The sequence below is a fragment of the Neophocaena asiaeorientalis genome, unplaced genomic scaffold (assembly GCF_003031525.2).
Source record: "Neophocaena asiaeorientalis asiaeorientalis breed wild unplaced genomic scaffold, Neophocaena_asiaeorientalis_V1.1 scaffold671, whole genome shotgun sequence".
In the NCBI taxonomy this organism is placed as follows: domain Eukaryota; kingdom Metazoa; phylum Chordata; class Mammalia; order Artiodactyla; family Phocoenidae; genus Neophocaena; species Neophocaena asiaeorientalis.
Genome location: NW_020175533.1, coordinates 2,870,193 through 2,890,308, shown reverse-complemented (window position 1 = coordinate 2,890,308; position 20,116 = coordinate 2,870,193). Strand labels below are relative to the sequence as shown.

Genomic DNA, 20,116 nt, shown 5'->3' with positions numbered 1-20,116 from the left:
ACCCGCCGCTTCCGGCGGGCAGCGACTCGAGGAGAGGCGGCGGGGGCTGTGCAGGAGCTGGCGCGGGCGCTGGCGCACCTGCTGGAGGCCGAACGGCAGGAGCGGGCGCGGGCCGAGGCGCAAGAGGCTGAGGATCAGCAAGCGCGCACCCTGGCGCAGCTGCTGCGCGTCTGGGGCGCACCCCGCACCAACGACCCGGCGCTGGGCCTGGAGGACGACCCCGACGCGCCAGCCGCGCAGCTCGCCCGAGCCCTGCTCCGCGCCCGCCTGGACCCCGCCGCCCTCGCAGCCCAGCTTGTTCCCGCCCCTGCCCCCGCCCCGGCACTCAGACCCCGGCCCCCAGTCTACGACGACGGCCCCACGGGCCCAGATGCCGAGGACGCCGGCGACGAGAAGCCGGACCTGGATCCGGAGCTGCTGAGGTCCCCCCCACAAGGGGTGGTCGGGGCGGGTGGGGGCGCCTATATCCCGGGAGGAGGAGGGCGAGGAGCGGCGGGGGCCTGCTTTACGGGGGGGAGGGGCGAACACCCAGGTCCTGGAACCCTGGGAGGGAATTTTCTAGTCCCGGACCTAGGGTGTGGAGGCAGAGGTGCCTGGCCGGCTTCCTTCGTCCGAATGGGAGGGGGGTAAACTATAGTTTCAGGGATGGAAGGCGGAGACATCTGGCTCCAGGAAGCAGTGGGATGCCTGGGTGGGAGGAGGCTACCAGGTCCCCAGGCGGTCAGGGGTAGCGACGCTGTCCAGGTTCTAGGGCCGGGGCGTTGACGCACGGACACGTCCTCACTGCATTCCACTCTGCTCCCCTGCAGGTATTTGTTGGGGCGGATCCTCGCGGGAAGCGCAGACCCCGAAGCTGTGGCTGCCCCGCGTCGCCTCCGCCGAGCCGCTGACCAGGACCTGGGCCCTGAGGTCCCCCCTGAGGGCGTGCTGGGGGCCCTGCTGCGCGTAAAGCGTCTGGAGACCCCCGCACCCCAGGCCCCAGCGCGCCGCCTCCTACCCTGAGCACCGCCTGGATCCTGCGCATACTCCAGCGGCCCAGGACCGCCCCGCCCCTGACACCCCAACAGACACTGTTGCTGCCCTGGAACCCCAAGATCCCCACCCCTGACCCCACAATAAATATGATCTGAAGCAACTATGTGCTTGTTTGAGTGGCAGTGTCTAGGGGACCGGTGGACTGGGTGGAGATTGCTGCCCTCAGATGAGGGAAAAGGGGCCCCTGCCCTCCATCCTGCACTTTTGACACAACCCCTGCCTCAGTCTTCGCCTCTCCTCACTGGGGAGATATCCATATGGACAATGGCAGTGCCCACCCAGATTCTGTGCCGTTTCTAGGCCTCGCTTGGGAATGGGGAGCCCAGAAGGCTTTGAAGCCACTTTCAGCGGCATCTTCTGGGGGTCCATCCTCCTGGGGACCAAGTGGTGGTCAAGGGGTGGCTGTTTGTGAGGCATGTGAATAGAGCTTGGGCGGTGCTGGCACGGCCACTTGCACACATGAGCCCCTGCCTCCTGATACGGGGAGGGGCTACCCGCAGGAAGAGAAACGGAGTGGGCTGCCACTCCCGGCCAGGGGTCAGCCCTCCCAACACCATCACCTCCTGGCATGGAACTCTCTGGGCCTTGAGAAAGTGTATTAGTCAAGGTAGGAAGATAGGATGTATTTTGTTAGTTTGATATGTAATGTTTAGTTATATAGTATAGAAGCCACTCTATCTGTACTCTTACCCCAGCCCTGAAGGTATTGGGAGTTGGTGTGGTAACTGGTTTGTGGTCATGGCCTGTGCACTGGCTATTCCCTCTGTCCCTAGTTATCCACAAGTTTTTGCCCAAATGTCACCTTTTCAGTAAGGCTTTCCTTGACCTCCCTGTCACTCTATTCCTTTGCGTGCCTTTAATACATAGCCTTATGTTGTATCTACAAGTGCAGGGATTTTTAGTGTCTTGCTTGCCTCTGTATCTTTTGTACCCTAAGCAGGGCCCAGTACACAGGGGTCTCCCCCACACTTCTTGAATGAAATAATTCTCACAATTCAAGTAACATTCTCCCCAGTCTCATTCCCACCCACACAACACTTGGCATGGAGGCAGGTTTGAAACCTAAGAACACTATTTAATTTTGCACAAAATCAACTTGTGCCTCACATGGCCTTCTGGTGCCGGCCTTTATCCCCACCTGGCCCTGCCATGGCCTCCTTTGCCATGGCCTCCCGGACTCTTTGGATCTCATGGATGAGCAGGGAAAAGGCCTCCTCCACACCTTGGCGTGTCTTGGCTGAGGTCTCCACAAAAGGGGCCCCCCAGCTCTTTGCGAGGGCTGCAGCAGCAGCACGGGCATCTCCGGTGGTGGTCACAAGGTCACACTTGTTGCCCACAAGGACGAGGGGCTGGGTGTGGTGCGGGCCCCAGGTGGCCCGCATCTGCTGCAGCTGGGCTAGAGACGAGGGGTCATCGAGGGCGAAGACACCCAGCACACCATCCCCAATCGCCACACACTGGTCACGCAGGGCCCGATGAGTGGCCTGCCCCGCCGTGTCCAGCACATTCAGAATGCAGCCTCCGTGGTCCAGGGCCATCTCCTTCCAGTAGGAATCCTGGATGGTAGGGTCGTGGTCTTCCACGAAGCACTGGTGGTTCAGCTGGATGGTCAGCGCGCTCTTTCCCACGCCACTCGCGCCCACTACCACGGCCTTGTACTCAGGCAGCTGCTTGCCAACACCCCTGGAGGGTGCCTGAGCCCTGTGGCTCTGCTCCTGGGAGCTAGGGCTCCAGGTGCCCAGGCCCAGATCAATCATGCTAGGCTTTGTTGGCAGCGCCATGGCCCCAAGCGGGCAGCTCAGGGAAGAGATGTGGACAGCAGGCCCTGCAGGTGGAAAGAGAAGACAATGGGGGTGGGGGGTTTGGAGGTTAGGTGAGACCATTTAGGGGCAAGGGGACAGCCGGGTGTCATCGAATCAACATTTATTGAGTGCCTAGTGTGTGCTAACCACCTAATATACTATAATACATTATTTATGTTGTTTATTCTCTCTCACTCCCTTTTACAACATAAACGCTGTGAGATTTTAAAAACAGCTTAAATAATTTATATACCGTAAAGTTAACCTAGCTAAAGTGTACAATTCAATGTTTTTTAGTACATTCACAGAGTTGTGTGACCATCGCCACAGTCTAATTTTAGAACATTTCCAGTCACCCGGAAAAGACACCCCCTGCCCATTAGCAGTCCCTCCCCATTCCGGAGGGAGGGCAGGGATTTCGTCTGTTTTGGTTTCGGATTGTGTCACCATTGGACCCCAACCTGGCACACTGCTAGTCATAGTTTGTGCCGAGCAACATTCCTGCCCCCAGGAGTTTACGTTTTAAAAGATGGAGACAACAAACCAAATAGGTAAGCAAATGATGAGGTCTGTTAGCCATTGTCATTGGAATTTAGTCTTTATTACTTATTCAACATACAGCTGTTGAGAACCTACTGTGGGGCAAGGACAAAGAGGTGGGGAAAAAACAGATTAAGAAACCCCTGGCCCTCATGAACGTGACATTCTAGTCAGGAAGACAGACAACAACAAAGATAAATCAGTAAAAAATGTTTCAGCAATAGGTGATAAGCAGGCAGAAGGTGCTTGGTTAATGTTAGGTATTTCTATTATAATTTAATTTTCATTCATTGTCAGGGCTGGAGGGCCAGGTCCCAGGTGGGGATCCAGCTGTGGGGCCCTCAGCCCAGAGAGGATCCCTGAAAAGAGTTGTGGAATGTGCTCGCCCAGGAAGAAGGGGGCCATGATGAGGAGATGTAAGCAGAGGACAGAGCTGAGGGGAGGGGGGCAGCAAGGAGGCCAGGGCAGTAGTGCGGGCCAGCAGTGGGGGATTTGGACAAGCCGGGTGGGATTCAGAGATGTTCCGAAGGCAGGCCTGACAAGATTTGCTGAGGGACTGGGAAGAAGGGGAGGGAGTCCAGGCGACTGGAGAGGTGGGTGCCGTCACCCGAGGCAGGGCCTGGTGAGGGGGCCCTCGCTCTGGCCGGGGGGTCGCTGGGGCTGACACCGAGAGCACCGGACGCTGGCAGCGGAGCGCCGGCCGACCTCCCGACACCTGGCGGGGCGCTAGGCCGACGGTGCCATGGCCGCTTCGTCAACAAGGAGCCGTGAGGCTCGGGGAAGTGAGCCGCGGTGACTGGCCCGAGGTCACACAGCCCATGGCAGGGCGACACGGGAATACAGAAGCACCGCAGTGCCAAGTGCCGTACCCCTTCCTTTGTGTCACCTCCCTGACCTGAGGGGAGCAGGGGGCGCTCCCCCAAGCGCAGTCCCACCTCCTTCCAGGCTGGCCCGGGCCCCATACACGTATCCCCTAAGCCCGGGTGGCTGGCCAGCGTGGGGCTGGGAGGTGGGACCCCCAGTTTCACCCCAAAGCCGTGACCCCGTGCTCGGCCTGGACCTCCCCGCTCAGCTCCCGGCTCCCCGCTCGGCGCCCACACCCTCACCCAGGCCCATCCTTACAAAGGCAGCCCAGGGTTGCTGGACCCTGAGGATGGGAGGAGACAGGGGAGGGTCCCCGACACCCGACCTCGGCCATACCCCCACAGCCCTAAGTGGAAGGACCTCTCAGGTCGGTGCTGGGGGGCCTGGGCGGCCCGGCTCACCTGTGTCCCGGGAAGGCCGGTGGCGCTGGGACCCGAACCCTCTGCTGCTCTGACAGGACTGACAGGGAATGAGACGTTGGTCCCAGCTGGGGGTATGGGGCGAGGTGGGGATGGGCGGGGAGGGAGTGCGCATGCGCAGCCAGCCGCCCTTGGGCCCCTCCGCCGGCTCACCCCTGTCCCCCGCCCTGGGGTGAGTGCTGGGTCACTGCCCGCCAGGCAAGTGTGCGCAAAGGAGGTCTTCTTGGGGTGCGCTGTGAGCGCTGACCCCCGCTGTGTGCCCCGTGCATCCTGCTGCACCTCTTCCTTACCTTATCCCCACCTGGGACGTGATTTTGTGTTTTTACTGCGTGGGGGGGTGTGTCAGATTTTTGACCTGAATGTCCAGACTTTGCCAAATGTTTTGTGAGGGCCTAAGGCCCTGGAGCTTGTGCTGCCTCAAGTGGGCTTTTTGGTAGCATGGGAGAGAGTTGCGTCCGGTCCTGGAGGGAGAGAGTTGCAGAGGAGGGGTTATTTTGTAAAGGCAGAAAGAACCTGATTTGAGGTGGATATGTTCCAAGCGACGCCATTTTGTAGACTCCCTTGCAGCTATGGCGGTCATGTGACACAATTCTGACCAATAAAATGTAAGCAGGAGTTGTGGGGGCAGGGGCAACCACAATGCTCCTTCAAAGAGGATGACTGAGCTGACCCTTCCCTGTCCCATTCTCTTCTTCTTGATTGGGTGGGGCTCTGGTGGCCATCTTGGGGTCAGAGGGTGGCCATGAAGAAAAGTTCAGGAAACCTCAGCCCAGAGTCCTTTGAGTTGCCGAAGCAATTCTCATTATGTGGGAGAAATAAAACCCTAAAATTATCCCACAATTCCCCACCCTTGGTCAGTGGTAGACACTCCTTCCCCCAGGAAGCTACCCATGACCACCAAATCCAAGTATGTTAAACCTGGACCCCCCCACCCCCCAATCAAGACAAAGACAGATGAAGACACTGAGGCCTAATGAAGACACCTCATGATAGTTTTCTTGCCTTCCCAGCCCAGGGTGTAGCTGGGACTGGCTGCGAGGCTCCTATTTCTAAGGCAGGAGCTCATTTTCTCACAGATTCCCACCATTTAATCTCTTATGGAGCCAGCCAAGCTGCTTGCTCTATTTCCAGTTAGTTTTTGGATGAGCAGGGGGTAGACCTGATAAAGATCCACACCCTCATTCCTTCATTACTCATCAGCCCTGTTGGCCAGGAGGGTGGGCTTCTTTACCCACTCAAGATTAAAAGCTTTCTCCAAGTTTTGTAATAGCTTGTACTTTATTACATATGCAACCCCGCCATACCTGCCAGTTGATCCCCCTCCCCTCCAAAGTATCATCTTTATATCAGCCCCCTCTTGGGGTCACTGAGCTGCTCCCCTTGCCTTCTGGAGCAGAGTAGATGGAGTCCCTCGAGCAGGCAGTGGGAGATCTATAATTGATCACAGTCCTCTTACAAATATATACACTTAAATCAGCACCCTGGGGGAGCTGTAAAGGGTCTTCAGGATGGGATGGAGTGAGGCTACCCCTCATCAAAGGTATAGCTTGGAATGAACTAAGGCTGGTCTATCTTGGGTCTCAGAAGGTGAAGAGGAGGAGCACACTCTGGGACTTAGTGTGAGTGAAGCATGTTCTCCCCAAACTTGTTCTGGTGGGCGATGTTCTTCACAGCTACGAGAGCCTGAGGAGGAGGCAAGAGAGGGGAGGTAAGAGTGAGCACCCCTCTACCTCAGCCAGGAGGCTGCCCCCACTCCAGCCCTCAACCGCCCTGTCTCTTGGCCTGTCCCACATGCAGAAGGGTCTCCATTCGCCCCTTATGCAATCACAAAAGGTGTGGGGGGCAGGGGGGAGTGTGAGTGAGTGTGCACACATCAGAGGGTCTGCCCAGGGCCCACCTTGTGGTGAACGTAGGCCTGACAGTGGTAACACCAGGTAGACAGGTCGGCGTAGCTGAGTACCAGCGGGTGTCCCGATCCTTCATGGTGTTGGAGCATATGGGCATTGATGTAACGACTGCAGTAGACCTGAGGTTGGGGAGCGAGCATTGGGTGGGGAATCAGCACCCACCTGTGGTTTGCTCCTGGGCCAACCTCCACCCTATCCCTTTCCTCGGCTGCATACCTGATAGCAAGACAGACACACCCAGTTCTCCTGGAGGGCTCCACAGTCCTGACAAGGTTGGGTCACATCCAGGCCTGCTTCAGGTACAGGGCATACTGCCACCAAATGGGGACACCAGGGCAGTGGTGTTACAGCGTAAAACATGGCCTGGGGGTGGGTGAAACTGAGTAAGGTAGGGACTCCACCTCCCCATTATATGTCCCTATAGCCCATGCTCCTACGTGGAGGCACAAATGGGCATGAGAAGGAAGCCACTGTTCTAGCCTCTCCCAGAACTCACTTGGTCAGTGTCAGCATGGTCTCCAGTGACATGCATCAGTACTGACTCATTCATGTCCTGACCTCCAGCTGCCTCTCCTAGTAGCTCCTCCTCTTCTGGGGGTTCCTATACACACAGAGATAAGAGATGAATCCGGGAGGCCTGATTCTTGTCCCTTCTTCCCCCTACCTGGGCGTGGTGGGCCTTACCTGTGCCTTGTCTAGTTCCAAGGTGCTGAGATTTCCAGTCAGTTTACTGGGGGATATCTGGGTTGTGGCTCCTTGCATGGGTGACGCTGGAGGAGTCTGATTGTCAGTGCATGAGGCTGGAGGGCTTTGGATCAGCTCAGCTCCCCCCACAGCCTCCTCCGAGGTGGTCTGGTCCAGCGTGGCATCCCCTGTGGCTGCCTCTGAGGTGGCCTGGTTCAGCGCAGCAGCTCCTCCCATGGCTGTCTCTGATGACTGGTCCTGAGTGAACTCCATCACAGCTGTCTCTGACGTAGTCTGGCCTGGAGTGGACTCTTTCACAGATGTTGCTGAGGTGACCTTCCCTGTGCCTGCCTCCAGAATGTTCCCTTCTGGCATGGTCATCCCCTTGGCTGACAAAGGATTGGCTGCCTGGGGTGCCTTCTTGGTGATCAACTTAGAACTGGAGGGTCCCTCTTTATCTTTGACCTCTGGAACCATGGAAGGGAGATCCTTGAGTGTGGGTGCTATCCCTTCTCCCACCTCTAATCCCTGCCCTCCCCTGAGCCCCCACTGCCCGCAGTTCCCCTCACCCACTCACTTGTGACCCGCAAACTGCACCAGTATCTGCGATGGACTTGGATGGTCTCGGAGATCGAGGCCAGGGCCCCTGACAGTGGGGGCCGCAGCAGGGTCAGCAGGGGTGGCGGGTCCCCAAGGAGGGAGTGGGTGCAGGCGGCCATGGACTCCGAGATGGATGTCAGGTTATAACCACCCTTTGTTAAGGAAAAGAGGAGGGAAAGGTATGATGGGGGGGGTCCTCAGGGAATTTGGGAGATGAGATGTCCTGCCTCCCAGTCTCCCCTTGGGGTCCTGCAAGTCTGGAGGGTAGGTACCGGGGACAAGTAAGTAGAACCCACATGTGTCAGATGGACAGCACCCACTATGTGAGGTGGTTGTTGAGGGGGAGAGAATTGTGACATAAAGTGCAAGACAATAATAACCACAAGAATGACAGTGCTGATGGCAACATTAGTAAGCACTGACGTTCATTAAGTGCTTGCTGTGCGCTAGACCCTATTCTAAGCACTGAATCCTCACGACCGCATGTGCTGAATCCATGCAGGAACCTGCCTTCACAGTATGGGAACCCCTGGCCCCACCCACAGAAGGCGCTGCCCTGCCCTGGTACAGGAACAACTGGTCTTTCTCTCTATGTGAATCTCTATCCTGACTTGGTATGGGAACCCTCTTTTCTCACACTCTATAGGAACCCCAGTCTCTGCTCTTTTCCCAGATAAAGTAACTGCGGCTCACAGTGGTTAGATGACTTGCCTGAGGTCTTAACAGCTGGTAAGAGGCAGCACTGAGGTTGGAACCTGGGCTACCTGAGGAAAGGGTCCACCACCCTGCCCTGCCACAGGCAGGCCTGGGCACACAGTGGGACATCTTACCAGCCAATTAATCTCTCTGTGACTTATTGTCCTCATCTGTGAGGGAGTACAAATGACAGCACAGAAGGTTGCTGAGTGGGTTAAACTAATGTACGAACAACGCATAACCATAAGAAGCCACAGCCCTTGTACAGGGCTTACCACGTGCCAGGCACCCCTCCACGATTGGCCATCCACACCTTACAGACAAGGAAACTGAGGCACGGGGGGTGGGGGCACTGAGTACTTTACAAAAGGTCAGTGAATTTCCTTTGTCTCAGGATTTTGTTGGAGGTAGTTCAAGTAGAGGTAAAAAGTAAAGACTCTGGAGCCAGGCTGCCTGGGTTCAAGGCCTGGCTCCGTCATTATTAAATGTGTGACCTCCGGCTAGTCACCACAGCTCTCTGTACCTCAGTTTCCCTGATCTTGAGAGAGGAAAATGATGAGGTCAGTAGACCTTACCTCATAAAGGCTGCTTTGTTAAGTAAATGCATTAATAATGCACGTAAAGTGCCAAGAAGAGTGTCTTGTACATAGTGAGTGCTCAATTAAAGTTGCTAATGCTGGTGTTATTACTAATGCCCACTGTGTGCCCACAACCCCAGGTGGGGACATCCAAGTCTTCCCGACCACCCTCCCACCGCAGGAAGAGGGACCGAGACAGCTACCTCTAGGATAAGGATAATGCGGCCATTGGCCAGGCCCATCAGCAGGTGGGTGAGGTGGGCATAGCCCTCAGGCGACACCTGGCAGCTGCCCAGTGGGTCCCCCCGGGCAGCATCGAAGCCAGCTGAGACCAGCACCAGTTCTGGGTTAAACTGAGGCAGGGAGAGAAGAGACACGTGAGCATGAGGGTGGGGGCGTGGGGAGGCAGCAGTTCAGGGAGACCTAGAGACACAGACAAGGACAAACGAAGACATGGCAATGCAAGTCAGAGAGATGGAGACATGGGACCTGGAGCCTGGGAGACACAAGACCAGAGCCCTGAAAATAGGGAGGGGAGGACATGGAGACACAAGAGAGATTCAGAGACGTGGACACATCAGACACAGATTTAGAGACCCGAGATACAGAGATATGGAGATGTGAGAAACAGACGGACAGGGTCATGAAGCAGAGTTGTGAGATGTGGAGACTCATGTCAAGAGACAGTGACATGAGACGGAGAGATATGTCCTCACATACACACCCAAGGGTGAGACCAAGAGGCACACACTCCCCTCCCTGGGTCAAACATGGGACACATGGGCACAACACAGGGTTTTATACACATGGTACCAAAGAAAGGTGCACACGTTTCCATCACAGAAGATGACAACACAAGTGCCACACACAGAAGATGGTCACATACAGTCACATACACCCACACACAATCAGACAGTCTCACACAGACCAGACTATACATAGTACTAGTCACACACGCACACACAGTTTCTCAGAGGGCACAGTAATCCACAGCTACCCCTGCACAAACAGTCACACACATGCCACCACCACAGTCACAATAGTCACATGTGCTGTTGTACCCACAGGAGGTGGTCGCTTGCACATGGTCACACACACTATTTCAGAGAGTTACACACACACAGAGACAGTCACAGCCAACTGTGCACAGACACACATACACATCTGAACACGCATGTCTGCACAGAGGTCACAGAGATGGCGCTCACGTTCATCCACCCTCAGAGTTAGTCATGTACACATGATTTGCCACACATACACACAGTTTACACACGGAGGAGGCAGTTACCTACAGCCACTCACACAGAGTCAGGGAAATGTATATAGGCCATAGGAGAGAGAGATGACTGTCACACACAGCCTTCCACATGCAGAAAGTCACACACTGGCTGTCAGAGAGAGCAATGTGCAATGACGTACAATATCACACCCATCACACAGAGCAGCGGTAGTGACAGATTAATAGCGCCCCGTGCAGAGTTTCACACGTGCTCGAACCCCTCCCCACCTGGCACGTGCAGTTCCACAGAGGTGGCAGTCACATGGGGCCACCATCACACACAGATAGGCACTAGTGATGGTGTACACACAGGACAGGTACACAGCCAGGCACGCCCCCAGGCAAGACCACCCCCACACACTCCCAAGTCCTCACAGTTACACACAGAAGGCAGTCACATACAGCCACTGCACAAACATACCCAAAGGCCATCAGAGTCACATCCCCTCCCCCAAAGCCATCACAGCAGCCACCCGCAGGTCCTCTCACAGGATCAGTCACTGAGACATCGGGCACATGCACGCCTGCTGCCACCCACACAGTCTTGTCACGTGCATCCTAAATCGTACCTCATAGGCAATGGGAAGCACCAGACGATGCCAGGCAACCAAGTAGTCGGCGTCACCCAGGCGGGGCCCATTCCAGGCCACGTTGACGGTGAAGCCCGTGCCTGCAGCCTGACCTATCTGGCTGCTGGCACCCTCGTCCCCCATAGGAAAGAAGGTGCCATGATCATAGCGGTGCAGAGAAATGTACAGCACGCTGCAGGAACACGGTGGGAAGGAGGGATGTGCCTGGTTAGCGAGGCACCCATGAGGCATGGCCCGCCCACCTCCCTGACCACACCCCACCCCCTGCCGCAGCCCCTCACCTGGGGTCCTCCTCAAATATGTGCTGAGTTCCATTACCATGATGGACATCCCAGTCCACGATCAGGATCCTGAGGAGGGAGGGGACAGCTTCTCAGTTACCCCAGGACACTTGCCCTGGGAGAGGGCAGGGACTAGACCCCTGGAGTCTGTATGCAGGGGCATTTATTGTGGATGGGAAGACCCTGGGTCCCTGGGGAAAGCACTGGGTAGCAGGCTTGTGGGTCCTATCAGAGTACTAAGGGCTTCACTGTGGGCCCGAGCAAGTGCTCAGGGCCAGATCCCGGGCCTTGTGTGGGTAAGTGCCAGGGGCTAGATTGTGGGTCTTTTGAAGGAAGCACCAGAGGCCGGACCCTGGGTTCTGTTGGGATAGTCGTCAGGACCAGAAATTCTGGGGAAGGGGACCCTAGATTCTGTTTTATAAGCACCTGGCTGCCGCAATCTGGGGATCCTATCTGGGTAAGCACTGAAAGGCTAGATCCTTGGTCCTTTTCTGGAAGTGCTGGGCAATTGGACCCTTGGGTGGTTCGGGGTAACTTTGGGGGCTGTACTACAGGGCCTGCCGCGTAAGCACCAGGCGGTAGAGGCAGGGAGCACTTACCGCAGCGCACGCCCACTGACGGCCTGGGCATGGCGAGCAGCCACAGCCACAGAGTTGAAGAAGCAGAAACCGCAAGCGGCATCCCGCTCTGCATGGTGACCGGGGGGACGCACCACAGCAATGCCATTCAAAACCTGGGGGAGGGGCAGGGAACAAAGATTAGACCACCCACCCTCCCCGCTTTCCCTTCCCTTTCCTCTCCTCTTCCATCTCTCCTGTCCCTCTACTATTCCACCAGCTGCTAGGGGCCCCCAAGCCTGTAGCCCCCATCCCGCTGGGTGCACTTCCCCAGGAGCCAGGCCTCTGGTGAGCTGGGATCTCCTCCCATTGCATGCCCCCTTTCCTCAGGCCTGGCCCACCTCTCAGAGCCGCCTCTTTCCCCACCCTCCACCCCCAGGACTTCCTCTCCTGGAGCCCAAGGTCCCCTCCCCAAAGTGCAGGCACCTCTCCCGCCAGCACAGCCTCCACCAGGCGGCAGGCGGCGCCAGCAGCCAGCTGCGCACAGGTGAAGGTGCTGGGGCAGATGTAGATGGAGTCATAGTTGGCGCCCTCGCGGTGCAGCTCCCGGGTCTTCATCTTCTCCGTGGCCCGCAGACGATCCACGTGCTCAGCACTGGAGGCACAGAGGGGGCACTCAAGGGGACAGCCAGGTAACTCTGTCCCCTCCACGTCCTCTCCTGTGTCTCGCAGCAGCTCCACGTAACAGGCAAGCCCAGGCTCCAGCCCCCAGGGTGGCTTGCGTGCTCTGAGGCCCCACCCCAACCTGGCCACAGGGGTCTGACCTGTGGCAGGCGAGCAGCTCAGCGTCCGTGGCTGGACGTGCGGGCAGGGCGAGACAGCGCCCGGCAAGACCCAGCTCCTCCAGGTGATGCATGATACGTTTGATGCGCTGAGGCGTCTCGGGGTGGTGGCTAGGAGTGGGGGAGTCGGAGGCAGGGCTTAGTGCGCTTGAAGTGAGGGCTCCCTCCCCTCCTCCCACTTAGCCCGGCTCTCTGACTGCATACTTGTCCCACAAGTTGTAGTGATCCATCATCTGTGGGTCATAGACCAGCCCTGTGCGAGCCTGCAGCACCGGCCACGTCAGGATTGGGAACTCAGGGGGCTGCCATGGTCCCTCCGCCTCCTTCTCCACATCGTCCCCCTCCACAGTGTCCTCCTCCTCCAGGGTCTCAGCTGCATGGGGAGGCCACATTCACCCTACTCCTACTCCCCCACCCTGGATCCCCTTAATACTCTGGAACTCAGTTTACCCAAACCTAAAAAGGGGTGGGAGGCCTGAAACCAGGGCCCAGTGAGAGAGGGCCTGACCCTCCCCCACCAAGGCATCGAGGAAAGTCAGAGTGGGGTCTGGAGGAGTCTCCTCCCACAGCTCCTTCCCTGCCCAACCCCCCACCCAGCGCACTCCCTGACAACTACCTGATCTCACGAAGACCTCCCAGAAGGGCTCAAGGGCTTCCAGAGCACAGGAGATAGACGCCTGGGCACTGGAGGGCAAGGGAGAGGAAAATGTGACCAACTGGCCCCTGAGTGGGCAATGAGGGGCCTACTTCTCCCCTCCTCCACCTGGGCTCACCTCGGGCAAGGGGCGCCAGGGAACTCCAGCACGGGGCAAGGGTCTCCCAGAAGGGTGTGGAGCGAGGCGCTGACGCCCTCAGCCAGGGAGCGGAGGTTGTAGCCACCCTGGGAGAAGGAGTTCACATGAGGGAGGGCAGGAAAGAACCAGATGTTACCAGAGAAGAGTAGGGTGTTGTCAAGCAACAGGGTTTATTTTTTTTTTTTTTTTTTTTTGCTGTACACGGGCCTCTCACTGCTGTGGCCTCTCCCGCCGCGGAGCACAGGCTCCGGACGCGCAGGCCCAGCAGCCATGGCTCACGGGCCCAGCTGCTCCGCGGCATGTGGGATCCTCCCGGACCGGGGCACGAACCCACGTCTCCTGCACCGGCAGGCGGACTCTCAACCACTGCGCCACCAGGGAAGCCCAAGCAACAGGGCATTTGAAGGCTGACTTCATTTCATGTGCTGGACAGTATTATGGGATGATTACTGCTATTCTAATGCCCATTTTACATAGGAAAGCAGAGGCACAGGGAAGCTGAGTGACTTAGGAGAGGTTGTCCAGCTAGTAAGTGGAATTGCTGGGACAGGACTGAAAGTTGTTCTTACGTCTTCCAGGATCCACGGGCTGAGAGACGAAGTGAGTCACTCACCTCCAGTGAGAGGATCAGCTTGCCTCCTGCCAGACCCATGAGCAGGTGGGTTAGCTGGGCGAACCCTGCCGGAGTGGCGGCCATCTCGCCCTGGAGGGACGAGGAGGGTCAGCCTTGCTCCGTGCGGCCCCCTTCTGCCCTCCTGCCATCCCAGTGCACCTGCCTTACCTTGGGGTCCCCTTGGAGGGCATCAAATCCAGCAGCTACCAGGACCAGCTGGGGCTGGAACTGAGAGGGAAGGAACTACATGAGGCCACCTGCCCTCACAGCCCTTCCCTCAACATCGCCTCTGCCCCAACACACCCCAGACCCCCAGGACCTCAAGGGAAACTGGCAGCAGGACGTGCAGGAAAGCGGCGATGTAGTCGGCATCTCGCATCCCCACCTGCAGACAGGGAGGCATGATGGGGACGTCCTGCCATCTGCCCTGAAGGGCAGGGGTGGGCCTCATTTTGGGGGCAAAGGGTGGGCAGATACTGACCTGGTTCCAAGGCACATTGATGGTGTATCCCTGGCCTTCGCCAAAACCTGTGGTGGACCAGTTGGAGGCTGTAAGGTGGGGCCAGAACCGACCCTGCTCGTAGCGGTGGATGGAGAAATAGAGGACACTAGAGGCAGAGAAAAAAAAGAGGTGGGGGTTGAGGAATCGGTCCCCCCAGAAACCCCCAACCCACAGCTACCACAGCTGACTCAACCATTCATTCATTCTCTCATTAATTTCCCCATGAATTCTTTAATTCATACATTCATTCATTCTTCCATTCAGCTGCCAGCTTATTCATCCTCTCATGCATTAATTCTTCCATTTATTTATCCATTACCTCACTCACTCATTCATTTGCTCTCTTACTGAAATTGCTCCCTCAGCAAACACTGCTGCCCCTCTCAGTGCCCACACAGTTCTAGCTCTGACACCCTGAGAGCTATCAAGTCTATCCCACCCCCTAGGGCTCCTGACCCTGTGGGGGACTCTAGATCATGCTTGCCCACCCACCAGCAGGACAAACCCTGTGACACTGGAGGCCCACAGAGGCATGAGGCTCTTAGTTGGCGGGAGCCAGCTAAGGCTGAAAAGAATGCCAGGCAAGGCTAGGGAGCTTAGTATTTTCCCTGAAGGAAGTGGGGAGACTCAGGGCCTAGGGGTTAGGAGGGGTGGGACTTGGTTCTGCACGTGGAGCTGGAGTGGGGATGCTGGCTGGGGCTCCATGAGGCCAGTGAGGGGGCAATTCCTTGTCTCCAATACCTTACAGGCTACCTCTACTATTTCTTCTATTTTCTAGGTGAGAAACTGAGCACTCAGAGCAGTGAGGGGGGCTGACACAGAACAGATACTGAAAAGACACAATGGTATATGTTCTGATAGTAAGCCAAGTAGGAGGGCTTGATTCTGACTGAGGCGATCAAAATGAATATCTCTCATCCATCCTTCCATCCATATGTTCATCCACCCCCTGCCTTGTTCCAGAAAGGACTTAAGGCAGCATTTTTTTCCTTTTTTAGGGAAATGCAAGAAATAGTGGTAAGCAATAAATCTAGATAAACTTAACAGTCACATTTTAATAAATGTTGATAATATAGTTGTGAAATTAAATGCAATTGGTATACAAGGATTTTTGGAATTGGGGGATAAAGACCATGTGAAAGCTCTGGTCTTGAGGAGATGGGAGATGACTGTTTTACTTTTGACTCTAACAGATAAACATACAGTAGAACATAAATATTATCATTGGGAAAGACAGGAATAAAGAAAAGATTTGAAGAAAGTCCACCCCACAAGAGAGCCACCAAAGTCAACAAACAGAAGAACTAACACCCAAGGAAATTAAGTTTATAAAGCAAATAGAAGGAGATTTTAAAATAAGTTCAACTGACTTCCAGTAAAAGAATGGTGGACTGATAGCACAGGTATACCTCCTCATTATCGTACAATCCTAGTCAAGAGATAGTAAAGGAATTTTAAACAAGTATCAACCCAGGAAGACAGAAAGTGGGAGAAAGGATGTCAGACAATTAGAGACTTCAACACATCTCTGGAAAGTAGTCTGAGGCTCCAGGGGCCACAGCAGGCCCTCTCCCATGCTGAACAGGTTGGGAAGTCACCCAAGACAATCTGAGGTTTCCCTTCTGGAGAAGTCAAGCACAGATCCAGGTCAATGCTCACAAAATCAATTCTGAATAGCCAGTTCACTAAATTTACTTGTTTCTTTTAACTACTAAGCTTTAGTTTACTAAATGAATTCTTGTTAATTTTCTTAGGCATAATAACAAGGATTCCTTAATATCATTAATCATTCTTTTTTGTTTTCAAAGTGCATTGGAGGCAATAGCTGTGTTATTTTGTGGATATATGACTATATGCATAGATATGAAGAATTGTGAATATATTCAATGCATTCTTCTTTATGAATAAGAATGTATAAATGAAAAAAATCTATCCATGACCTTCAATCTCCCAGCTCCCCATCTCTCAATCTCTTAACTCCATCAGGAGGGTCCTGGCTGGAGACAAACTGGATAGCCCTTAAAATACTATTATGAAGACAAGGAAAACAACTAAACTAAAGCTTAGTAGAGCATAAACACGGAGAGGAAGAAAGTGCTCTTGAAGCTTAAAAGAAGGAATGGAAGGTAAAGTTGAGGAAATCTCCCAGGACACTGAGCAAAAGGAAAAAAGAGACAGAAGACATGAGATAAAAAATAAGAGACACAGAGGATCAACCCAGGAAGTCTAACATCTGACTAACAGAGAGACCAGAGAGGACACAGTAGAAGAAATCATCAACAATCTAATAGAAGAAAACTTCTGAGGATTTAAGAAAGGCATGAGTCTTCAGATGTAAAATATCTACCACCTGTAAGCAGAATGAGGGGCAGGGTGAAAATTCACAATACCAGGGATAATAGAACCTAAAACCTCCCAGAGAGGAAAATATATCGGAAAGGAATGAAAATCAGACTGACATCTAGACATCTGTCAGCAACACTGAATGGTGGAAAATAATAAAGCAATGTCTGGAGAACAACCAACCTAGATTAGATAATGGGCCACAGGAGCTCAGGAACCATGGGAATAAGTGGAATTTATGCATTCAATTCAATAAAAGGCTGGATAAAACAGCAACTATTTAGTAGTGTCCCCTACTGACAAGGATGGGCTCAATCACTTTCTGCAGGAAGGGTAAGGTGGTTCTCTTTCTGGAGGGAAGTCTGGCACTAGATTCTAGACTTTCAAGCACAGTGACCCTCTGACGAATTGGAAATTCATCCTACAGATATACTCAGAGGAGTATAAAATTATATATTTACCAGACTATTCACTGTAGAATTATCTGTAGAGCAAAGACTAGGAAGACCTATAAACATCCTGGGGTTAAATGGCCAAAGGTATAGCCATACAATGGAACACTGTACAGCTCTTACAAAGAACGAGATGCTTTTCAGAGGAACTAACATGGAGAGGTGTCCAAACCATGCTGTTAAATGCAAAAAGCAAGTTGTGAAAGAAAATGTAGTGGTAGTATGTTAATAATAATAATGATAATGATGAATATTCATACATCTACAGGAAAAATTCTGTAACTATCAACAGTTACTTTTGACATGATAAGAATTACAGGAGACTCACTGCTTTAGACGTTTCGATATTTAATTTTTTTGTTTGATTTATGGCCATGCCATGTGGCTTATGGGATCGCAGTTCCCCGACCAGGGGTTGAACCCCAGCAGAGGCAGTTAAAGCCCGGAATCCTAACCACTAGGACACCAGGACACATCTTTTTTAAAGAAATAAAATTTGCAGTATTGTCATAATCGGAAAACATAAAGTAGTAATTTGAGGTTCACTCCAGCTCCAGGATAAATTGGTGAACGAGATCTCCAAGCATTTGTGGGCTCAAATCTCATCTCTTCAACTTCTTCTCTCTATGACCTCTTAACCTGTAAGCCTCAGTTCCCTGATCTGTAAAATGGGGAACCCAACAGTCCCTGCCTCAGAGTGAAATTAAGAAACAGCAGACACGCAGAGGGCAGTACCAAGCCTGTTGCCAGGGCAGGCCCAACAAATGTGAATGCTTCCCCTTCCCTCCTGGGCCCCTTCTGGCTGCGCCTGTAAAGGTGGCGGGTGGCTGGGAGTCTAGCATCTAGGGTGGTACTCCGGGCATACCTGGGGTCTTGGTCAAAGGTGAACTGTGTTCCTTGACCGTGGTGCACATCCCAATCCACGATAAGGACCCTGTAAGTGGGAGAGAGGGGGGCACTATGTAAGAAGATCAAGGAGCATCTGGGGGAAGTGCCTAGACCAAGATACCCAACCCTGCGCCACCCTCATTACACCCGCCCTGCTGCTTGCTGCTGACCTCTGAATGTCATGCTTCTGTTGAGCATAGCGGGCAGCCACAGCCACGTGGTTGAACATGCAATACCCGTCCATGAGACTGTGCTGGGCATGGTGTCCAGGAGGCCTGGGAAGGGCAGGGAAGGCCACAGATTGATGGTGGTGAGGGGTCCTCCTCTTCAGAGATGGACTCTTCCCTGCTCTCTAATCCTGGACCACCAACTCCCCCAGTGCCGATGCCTGCACATCTGCCAGGAACTGAGTAATTGGGTCCCTCAGACCCTCACCCCCAGTCTACTCTTCTCTCTCTGAAGGAAAGTTGATAATGCTCATTAAAATTATCAATGCATACACCCTCATACCAAGTCCTTCTGCTCCTGGGGACTTAGTCCACAACCTATATAACAAAAAGGGTGAAATAACATGTTTATAAATGGATGATATTTGGTGCAGCATTTTTTGGAAACAGCAAATGATTGGAGAGAACCAAAATGCCCAGTGGTAGCAGGCAGGTTAACTTACTGTGCATTTGTATAATGGCGTTCTACATGGGTCTAGGCTATACACTGTTAAGAGAAAAGCTTTCCAAGATATATAAGTGAAAAACGCATGATACAGGGAGTGTGTCAAGTGCTACCATAATTTGTGGCTAAAAAAGGGGAGGTAGGAGAAAAGGTACGTCTTCTGCATTTCATCACTTCTGAGATGCCAATGATGAGAAGATGTACTGTGATTTTACAAGCCAATAACAAAGCAGAAAATGCTGCCAAAGGAATTCTGAGACACCGTTGTTTATAAGATGCATCTGGATTTCAAGATGTTTCAAATATGAAAAAAATATACACCTTAGAATCAACAAAATATGGTATTTATTCCATGAATGGCACAGACTATTTCTGGGAGGACACAAGAGTCGTTGGTGACAGCGACTGCCTCCAGGAGAGGAAGCAGGTGTCTGGAGACGGGGGTGGGGAGGACTTTTACTTGTACCGGATCCCCAACCTTTTTTTAACATTCGATTCTTGAACCATGTGAATATACTTCCCATACCATTACCTTTTACATTTGAGAAAGGAATTTTTTGTAAAGTAAAAAAGCCTTATGCTAGTGGGTCCTACCTGATGATCGCCATGCCATTCCGGATCTCAGCCCTCAGGACTGCATCCACTAGCCTGAGGACGGAGCCTGAGGCCAGGCAGGCGCAGGTGTATGAGTTCTGGAGAGACAGCGGGGAGCCAGAGAGGGAGTAAGGGAGATAGCAGCCCTGTCCACTCAGCTGCCCCGCTCCAAGGTGGGGTGGATGTGGGGATGGGGGACCCCGGGATTGCCACCACCCTCTGCCCTCACAGTTCTCATCCATACCGGATGCAGATAAACTGAGTCATAGGTATCTGCTAGGACACGGAGTTCCCCCTCATTCATGTACTGGGTCGTCTCCATCAGATCAATGTATTCTAGACTGGGTACATAGATGGGGGATGGGATTCAGGGGCCCGCCTCCCTCCCTGGCCCTGAACCAGGGCCCTATCCCCTTCCCAGCTGAGTCCTCCATGCATCAAACCCCTGGACAAGTCAGGCCTCCTCAACTGTCAATCCAGGGAATAGCTGGGATGTAGGATACCTTCCCTGCTTCTTCCCCAGCCTGCCTCATTTCCAGTAACAACCCTTGCCCTCTACTCTGGCCACATCATCTCCTACCTCC

General features: G+C 53.9%; 3 protein-coding genes across 14 annotated transcripts in view; 1 reads left to right on the top strand and 2 right to left on the bottom strand.

The window, feature by feature from the left end:
* Positions 1-1,130, top strand: part of PCSK1N (proprotein convertase subtilisin/kexin type 1 inhibitor) — a 5,449-nt gene extending 4,319 nt beyond the window's left edge. The window contains exons 2-3 of the mRNA XM_024769238.1: positions 3-422; positions 810-1,130. Of these exons, the coding sequence (XP_024625006.1) occupies positions 3-422; positions 810-1,002 (613 nt within the window). The 3' untranslated portion in view covers positions 1,003-1,130. The remainder of the gene's footprint in view (positions 1-2; positions 423-809) is intronic.
* A 1,008-nt stretch (positions 1,131-2,138) lies between these two features.
* Positions 2,139-2,816, bottom strand: ERAS (ES cell expressed Ras). Its single transcript, XM_024769237.1, has one exon. It carries the CDS (start codon positions 2,814-2,816, stop codon positions 2,139-2,141), a length of 678 nt encoding a protein of 225 aa, XP_024625005.1.
* Positions 2,817-5,916: 3,100 nt separating this feature from the next.
* The window catches only part of HDAC6 (histone deacetylase 6), a 19,794-nt gene continuing 5,594 nt past the window's right edge, over positions 5,917-20,116 (bottom strand). For 7 of the 12 annotated variants that reach the window (XM_024769268.1, XM_024769269.1, XM_024769272.1 and 4 more), the window contains 23 exons: positions 19,777-19,873; positions 19,533-19,630; positions 18,437-18,541; positions 18,244-18,312; positions 14,563-14,689; positions 14,401-14,466; positions 14,250-14,309; positions 14,082-14,171; positions 13,448-13,554; positions 13,291-13,358; positions 12,879-13,047; positions 12,657-12,785; positions 12,319-12,487; positions 11,875-12,008; positions 11,276-11,344; positions 10,974-11,166; positions 9,329-9,478; positions 7,829-8,003; positions 7,252-7,718; positions 7,064-7,168; positions 6,784-6,930; positions 6,558-6,686; positions 5,917-6,343 (listed from right to left, as the gene is read on the bottom strand). In XM_024769268.1, coding sequence (XP_024625036.1) covers positions 6,275-6,343; positions 6,558-6,686; positions 6,784-6,930; positions 7,064-7,168; positions 7,252-7,718; positions 7,829-8,003; positions 9,329-9,478; positions 10,974-11,166; positions 11,276-11,344; positions 11,875-12,008; positions 12,319-12,487; positions 12,657-12,785; positions 12,879-13,047; positions 13,291-13,358; positions 13,448-13,554; positions 14,082-14,171; positions 14,250-14,309; positions 14,401-14,466; positions 14,563-14,689; positions 18,244-18,312; positions 18,437-18,541; positions 19,533-19,630; positions 19,777-19,873 — 2,992 coding nt within the window. In that variant the 3' untranslated portion in view covers positions 5,917-6,274. The other 5 variants (XM_024769276.1, XM_024769277.1, XM_024769278.1 and 2 more) reach the window with 5 other exon arrangements.